At 30.8% G+C, this 7,815-nt stretch overlaps 1 protein-coding gene across 3 annotated transcripts; it reads left to right on the plus strand.

Moving 5' to 3' along the window:
- Positions 1–1,025: 1,025 nt before the first annotated feature.
- Positions 1,026–4,792, plus strand: LOC100159404 (kelch-like protein 3). 3 transcript variants are annotated; one of them, XM_001949667.5, is made up of 11 exons: positions 1,030–1,537; positions 1,601–1,754; positions 1,818–2,049; positions 2,128–2,303; positions 2,376–2,472; positions 3,130–3,286; positions 3,355–3,467; positions 3,535–3,840; positions 3,901–4,044; positions 4,103–4,352; positions 4,426–4,792. In XM_001949667.5, the coding sequence occupies exons 1-11, from the start codon at positions 1,450–1,452 to the stop codon at positions 4,611–4,613; spliced, it is 1,905 nt and encodes a 634-aa protein (XP_001949702.4). In that variant the 5' UTR covers positions 1,030–1,449; the 3' UTR covers positions 4,614–4,792. The 3 variants fall into 3 exon arrangements, with proteins under 3 accessions (XP_008178590.2, XP_001949702.4, XP_003240190.1); XM_003240142.4 differs by having other exon boundaries at positions 1,031–1,417; XM_008180368.3 differs by lacking the exon at positions 4,426–4,792 and having other exon boundaries at positions 1,026–1,537; positions 4,107–4,248.
- The last annotated feature ends 3,023 nt before the right edge of the window (positions 4,793–7,815 follow it).

Here is a 7,815-nt window from a genome sequence, read left to right on the forward strand (position 1 = left end):
AAGTAAGAAAACTTGTATAAATAATTGTTTAGAATTAATATATAATTGTATTTGTAAATAAAATAATATTTAATAAATAATATATATTTTATCAAATTGTTGTGTTACATGGTGAAGCATGTAGAAATCTCCCTGTAAAAAAAGGTGCTCAGAACATACATTAGGGTTTTTGAGATTATGTGTTACACGGTGGAGCATGTAGAAATGCCCCCTTGAAATGATGAAATCTCCCTGTAAAAAAGGTGCTCAGAACATACATTAGGGTTTTTGAGATTATGTGTTACACGGTGGAGCATGTAGAAATGCCCCCTTGAAATGATGAAATCTCCCTGTAAAAAAGTGTGCTCAGAACATACAAATATATACTACTTCAAGTTGTTTCAAAAAAAAAAAAAGTTTTTATTAAAAATTTTGTTTTTTTAACTACTTTAAACCGTTAGTGGTTACTCTCCTTCAGTGGCATGGTGAATGGGGAACTTTTCTACTTTACCGGACACCCTTTTTTTTGCGATTTTTTTTGGGGGACTTTGTCATATTTTTGACGAAAAAAATTATGGTGAAATCAGAATTTGGGGCTCGGACTTAGTTTCGAAGTTATCGGCGAATGAAGTTCGCTATTTTAAGTTCACTGTGCCTATCATGAAGATTGATGTTTTTGTTTTTGAAACTTGTGCTTTTATGGAGATTACGGTGCGAGGTTATCCGAGTTTTACAAAATAAATATAATTTTGTTTGTTAATTTTACAATCGTTTAAATTAATCTATTTCCAATGAAAGTTTAAAAAAGGTAATACAATAATAGGATTGGAAAATGTACGATCGATTACTTATTATCGATTGCTAACTATCGATAGCTGACTATCGATTGCTAACTATCGATAGCTGACTATCGATAGTAAAATTTCAGTTCGATTGAGGTAGTCATTACGACAACCGTTGTACAGCGCTAGTAGCCGTCCACTATCAATTATTTATACAGCAGTTGCCCTTCTATTTAATCTCTTTTCTATCATCTTAGTTCATGGTTATTTGTTATTGTACGTTATTGCGAAGAACGCCGGAAATCCTGGGCATTATATTAACAATATATTAATATATATTAACAAATTTTGTTTGTACACACGCCCTCACGGAAAGTCTAGTGTATACGCGTTTTCTGTTAATTATATTATTCATTTTGTACCTAGTTGTACCGAAATACTATCAATATTACTGTATATCGGGACGCCGTCGAAGCCATATCGCACGCAAACACGAACATAATATTTTCCTTGTCGTTGACTCGACGACTCGTAATCTGCGTCGCTATGTCGCTTGCCAGTTTGTCGCTCGCCGAAGACGCTCACCGCTGAATCCACCGTCCACGCCACGCCGAGAATCGCTGGTGTTTATTATTATCGCTTCATTACATAAATTGGTATGTTTGGCAAAAAACACGTCTAAAATACTATGCGCGCATGTGTTAGACAAAAACAGAAAACCACGGTATCGAATCCCCTTAACTTCAGTATTATGTTGGTTTTCACACCGTCTACTGGTACTTAAATTTACCCCAGTGATTATATTAAAATTAAACGCAATTTTAAAAATATTTCCAAAGGTATTATGTCAATAAAAGGAATGGATGCCTTACAAACTACATTTTGGGAAAGTGATCTAAACATAGTTCTGACATCCAAAGAACTAGAACCAACGAATTTTAAAAATAACTCTCACTCTGTCACATTACTAGAAAACTTACAATCTCAACGCAAGTATGTTGATGATGATTTTACCTTCATTCAAAATAAATATCAGTAATTTATTTTTGTTTTTAGAAATGAAGTTTTATGTGATGTTAGATTTGAAGCAGATGATGGTAAAATAGTAATTGGACATAAAAATGTTTTAATCGCAGCTAGTCCATATTTTTGTGCAATGTTTACTAGTAATTTTGATGAGAGCAATAAAGATATTATCAAAATAAGACAAATAGATTCAAGTATTTTACAACAATTAATTGATTCTGTTTATACAGGAAAAATCATGATAACAGAAAAAAATGTAGAGGTATAAAAAAATATTTGATTTGTTATAAGCTGATACACTTTCTTTAAAATGATTATAACATATTGTTAATTTCTCAAGGCTCTATTACCAGCTTCAAGTATCTTACAGCTAGACTATGTAAAAGGTGCATGTGTCAAGTTTTTACAAGCACAACTGGATCCAACAAATTGTCTTGGAATCAAAGCATTAGCTGATTTATATAACTGTATGGAATTGTTGTTGAGTTCTGAAACTTTTATTCAAAAACAATTTATGTAGGATATGAATTACAATTTAATTATTTGTTTAGGTTAGTAAATTGTATAAATTATCATTTATGTTTTTAGAGAAGTGGTTAAATATGATGAGTTTCTATCTTTATCTTTCGAAGCAGTGGTTAAGCTAATATCCTCTAATAACATCACTGTACCATTTGAAGAAAAGGTAAGCAAACTAATTGATAATTGTTATCATTAATATTGTGAATGGAAGATCAACTTACTTAACATATAAATTTAATGTTATATTATAATCTTGTATATTGTACAGAGGGACTTGAGGGAGTGTATTTATAATGCATAATATGATCATGTGAGTTGTTTTGAGATTTAGCCATTTAACCTCTACAAACTACAAAGGTATCATATTTTAATTTTATACTTCTTCATATAAGCTACAGGCTGTGAGACTGCTATTAATTAAACTATTTACACAACCTTGTAAATCTTAGCAAAATTGTAGAAATCTATTGCTACCTCTTAGGCAGTTGTTAGAATAATAAAGTGATATTCGTCATTACAAACTGAATGACTTAATTTTTAATACTTATGTCGGTTTAATGAAATAATTAATTTCTTGGTTTTCTATTAAATGGCAGAAACCAAAAGCCTAATATATCTAATACATAAAACAAAATAGTTATGTGATCCAGCATTACAAAATTCTTTGAATTTTTAATAATAATCATTGTATGGTGTAAAAAATACATATTATATTTAATATAAGTTAAAGCAAAAATAGTTTAAGCCTCGAATATCTTATATAATTAAATGTAATAATAATAATAATATTTGAATTTAATATTGTATTTTTTTGTTGTAGGTATTTGAATGTATTATAAATTGGGTAAATCATGAATTGGATTGTAGAAAAGAATTTTTGCCTGGATTAATGGAACATGTGCGCTTGCCATTAGCCTCAATTGAGTACATATTCAACAAAGTACTTGAGGAACCTCTCATTAAAAATGATTCAAAGTGTATGTGTTTTTTAGTAAATATTCCTTTATTATTAATTTATATTCTATATAATTATAATATACTTTAGGTAACAGTTATGTAGCTGAAGCTTTACATTTCCATTTACATAAAACAAACCCACATATCACTATTCCACAAACAATTCGTTGTTTGCCTAGATATCCTGATGGTTGGAAAAAAGTATAGTTGCTCTATGAATTATTACTGATCTCTCTTGACAATTATTATATCTATTCAACCATTTCAGGTTATTCTAGTATTAAGTTGGAATCCTTATAAGAAATACGGCGGTTATATAAACTTGTATGACCCAACAACCAACAAATGGAAGAATGCTCCAGAAATGACTATGTGCCTTTACTCAGCTGGCTTATCAATAACAAAAGATCAATTTCTGTTTGGTGTGGGTGGTGTTCTTCAATTAAGTTCAAATTCTCGATCTGTTGAAATGCTTGATTTAACTTTGCCATCACCAATTTGGGTACAAACAGTGGACATGTTAGTTGGTCGAAAAAATTTAGGAGTTGCTCTATTAGATGATTGTTTATATGCTGTGAGTTTTACTAATATATCTTGTTTTTATATCATAAATTTATATTTTTCTAAATTCTAGGTTGGTGGAACTGGTAATTCTTATGATGATTTAAAAAGTGTGGAAGTATTCAATATCAGTACAAAAAAATGGCAATTTGTTTCGAGTATGGCAATTGAAAGAAGTCATTTTGGTATTGGAGTACTCAATAATCTTTTATATGCGGTGAATAAATATCTAATTTTATAATTTAAATTTATAAATAATTTAATTTTTTCTATAGGTAGGAGGTTTGAATAATTCCTGTAATTTGAAATCTGTCGAATGTTATGATCCTTCACTTGATAAATGGACAACAGTTACAGATATGTCTGTAGATCGTTCTCAGGTTAGTGTAGGAGTGTTGGACGGTGTAATCTATGCTATTGGTGGATTAAATAGTTCAGGGACTCTCAAAAGTGTTGAGGCTTATAAACCAAGTGTTGGTGTATGGACTTCCGTTGCTCGCATGCACAAGCGTAGAGCCTCTGCTGGTGAATACTAATAATAATAATTTTTTTACCGAGAAAATCTTATATTAAAATTTAATAAAATTTTTTAATATAGGTGTAGTTGCGTTTGATGGTTTACTGTATGTTATGGGAGGAGAAAAAACATGTTCGACTCATATGTCCTTTGAAATTTACAATCCTGCCACTAATTCATGGAAAATTGAGAGTGTCGATTCATATACTGTTGGTAAAATGTATGCTGCAGTAGTCTTTAATATGCCACGACATTTTAGATTTAATTAGCTAATTAGCATCCGTGGTCTCAATGTTTTGTACTTAGTTATGTTAAACTATTCATCAGTGTCAATCTATTATAACATACACTCTATTTGGAATGATATCGTACCCCGGCTGTGACCAGATTTCTTTGTGCGGTTGTCAGGCATATGGTCAGACGCCGTCCCCACTATGGCGACGCGTTGGGCACTGCCACGGAACAAAGCCACACCCATGTGCACAACGTTGCTGCCGGGGTACGATCTCATTCCGAATAGAGTATAAATTATGATATTATTCTATAAACAAATTCAATCAATTTGCAAATTATTTTTTGTTAATTGCTTATGCTAGAATTATATAAGTTAAAAATTGTAGTTATTTAAAGGTGTTTAAAATATTGTGAAATTATTATTTTATATTATGAAAAATATTCATATTCATACATGATGCATTAATATAATGTATACATTTTTGTCCACATAATGGAAATTTGTATTTTTTGGATTAAAGCACTAATTTTTATTTCACTTTATAGTGCTTGAAAAATATGTTTTAAAACTAACAAATGTTCATATTTTAGTTTCTACAATTATAATTTTGAAAAGTGGGCTTTAATCTGACCTGCATTCTTTTTTTAAAAAAAATGAAATCAAATTATTCTACAGGTCATAAGAGTTTTTCTGTAAAACGTTTTTATACCCAAAACGCACCGCGGCTCTGATGTTCCTTACAGAAATATCTGATATGCAATATTATATTAATATATTATATCCTATATTCATAGGCGCACCCAGGAACATTTTTCTGGAGGGGCTAAAATTATATCGGCACTCAGCAGCAGTGACGTATTCAGAGGAGTGGTACAGGGGTATGTGCCACCCTGTCACATTTAAACTTATATATGTTAAACTTATTCTTTATAATAGAGCAATATTAGGTATTGTTTAATCATTAATCGCTTCTGAAAATCTCCGAAATAGAGTACGTTTTTAAATGCGGAGGTTGAATCTATTATCATTCTAGACTTTTTAATTCTTATAGTCCTTCTGGATCTTACGATAGGTAAGTCTTGATACTATTTAACAAATTATTTAAATGAAGTTTATTATTATATATTATAATCAAAAATTTAAAAATATATATTATAAATATCGTTAAATATTTAATACCTACCAATGATCTATAGGTATTATATTATACGCTGAAAATCTCTGTGAATACTGAACAAATTGTTGTGTAAGTACTAAGTATATAAAATATAAATATAAATAATATTATAATTTTTATATTATTGTATAGATGGCAGTGGCGGTTTGATTATTATTTTTTAATTTTACTACATTTCCACTAAATTGTTTGCATCAATGGTGTTTTGGGCCGGTGAAATGAAATTCTCTCGGGCCAGTTAAAAATTCAGAATCCGCCACTGGTATTAATAGGTTATGGTACCTCCCTGCATTTTGCTCAAGTATAAATTAGTGTTTGCCCACTTTCCCGGCGTACTGTGTAGGCAAAATGGGTACATTAATGCAGTGTTCAATTAATAATCGTTACCTCGACCGTTACATTTTAGCTTGTCGCAACTTCGTTCGCCGGTAGAATGTCATTGCGCAAAAACCAAAAGTACCCCCTGTCGTAAACAACCAAATACTTTACTTTACTTAACAAAAAATTATATTTAAAAAAATTAAACTACATTAAGTACTTGAGAGGATGACCCATGCATATTTTGTTGTCTCCGTCTTCAATACGTGCGACATAGCACATTTTCGTTCACTAGTTTCACTAGTGTGCTGTTAGTTTTGATATTAGAGAGATTTTACCTATTATAAATATTCTAGATAATAATATTATTTGTGCTTGAGCGTTTGATTTTATTCGATATTTTAATTTCCAAGCGAGATATGAGCATTTTCATAGGCGTGTTTACATAGGCATGACCTGCGAAATTTGATCCAACAAAATTTCAGTGCATAATATAACCTTTTTTTTTCTATGTTTCTGATTTCATATTAAGTTTTTTGACTTTCATCACGTAAAAATAAACATTTTTAAAAAGTATTATTAATATTAAAATGACTAGATACAATTTCATATAACCTACCTATAGTTATTTATTTATTTGAGAAAAGGAATATTGTTTTTTATTCCTAATAAAAAAAGTAAAACTGATTTGATTATTATCAGATGATAAAGCTTATTTCAACATTTGGGGGTCATATTCCCAAACCATCGTCTAATTTTTTTTGTTTTTTTTGGGGGGGGGAAACCCTTCCATTGGATATTCCACTGCTGTGCACGACCTGCGGATGAACTTATCTTGCTTGAAAATGAAAATTTCGAAAAATCGGCAACGCATATACCTAATGTTGCCGGCATCGGCACATATAAATATATAATGTTCTTACCTAAAATTTGTATAATAATTAATAGGTCAATTAACTCTAGTATCAAAACTAACAGCACACTATTGAAACTAGTGAACGACAATTTTCTATGTCGTGCCAGGGGCGGATATGGGGACAAATCTGCCCTCATGGCTCTTTAAATACATGTTTATTATTATATGATAATTATTACATCGCAATCTGTAAGCTAAAATTCTTGTGATCCGCCCCCTACTAAAAATACTAAATACGCCACTGGGTCGTGTGTGTGTAAGACGTAGATAACAAATGTATGGGCCGGTAGCGTCCTCTTAAATAAATGTTTTTACAATTAACATTTTTATAAAAAACAGATTCACTAATTGGCTAGGTATTTTGATATATTGATTGGAACATGTTATTTCATTTGTCAGGTCTTCCTGTTATACACTCTTTAGAATCGTATGTTATTGAAACACTAAGCTTGGAAAGCATCGTCTATATTATGTTGTTCTAAAAGAAGATGAAAAGATCATCAGCATTCTGGACCCTATTTATAAGTTATAACTGGAAAAAAGAGACCCTCTCCGTTGCCTAGACCAGTGGTTCCGAACCTTTTATGAGCGTGACCCTAACATTTTAAATTTAACTTTTAGCGACCTAAAGAAAAAAAACCATAATTGCTTACACAATTTTAGATTCTGATTTCTGATCGTAACGATGAATGTATTTGATTTTTACAATGATGTGTTTTTACTTATTTTCATTTTTGGTGTCTATCGCCACCGTTTGGGGGCAGTAAATCAGCAAGGTCAAAGTTTACAATTCCCAATAATTTACAAAAGCACCAGGAAAAACAT

The sequence above is a fragment of the Acyrthosiphon pisum genome, chromosome A2 (assembly GCF_005508785.2).
Source record: "Acyrthosiphon pisum isolate AL4f chromosome A2, pea_aphid_22Mar2018_4r6ur, whole genome shotgun sequence".
NCBI lineage: Eukaryota > Metazoa > Arthropoda > Insecta > Hemiptera > Aphididae > Acyrthosiphon > Acyrthosiphon pisum.

What these genes read in the sequence shown, in the direction of transcription:
- LOC100159404 (XM_001949667.5), top strand. Translation starts at nt 1,450, where the DNA reads ATGCGCGCATGTGTTAGACAAAAACAGAAAACCACGGTATCGAATCCC. An exon ending in GGTTTTCACACCGTCTACTG is followed by an intron (nt 1,538 to 1,600) that starts GTACTTAAATTT and finishes ATATTTCCAAAG; the next exon opens with GTATTATGTCAATAAAAGGA. An exon ending in CTGTACCATTTGAAGAAAAG is followed by an intron (nt 2,473 to 3,129) that starts GTAAGCAAACTA and finishes TTTTTGTTGTAG; the next exon opens with GTATTTGAATGTATTATAAA.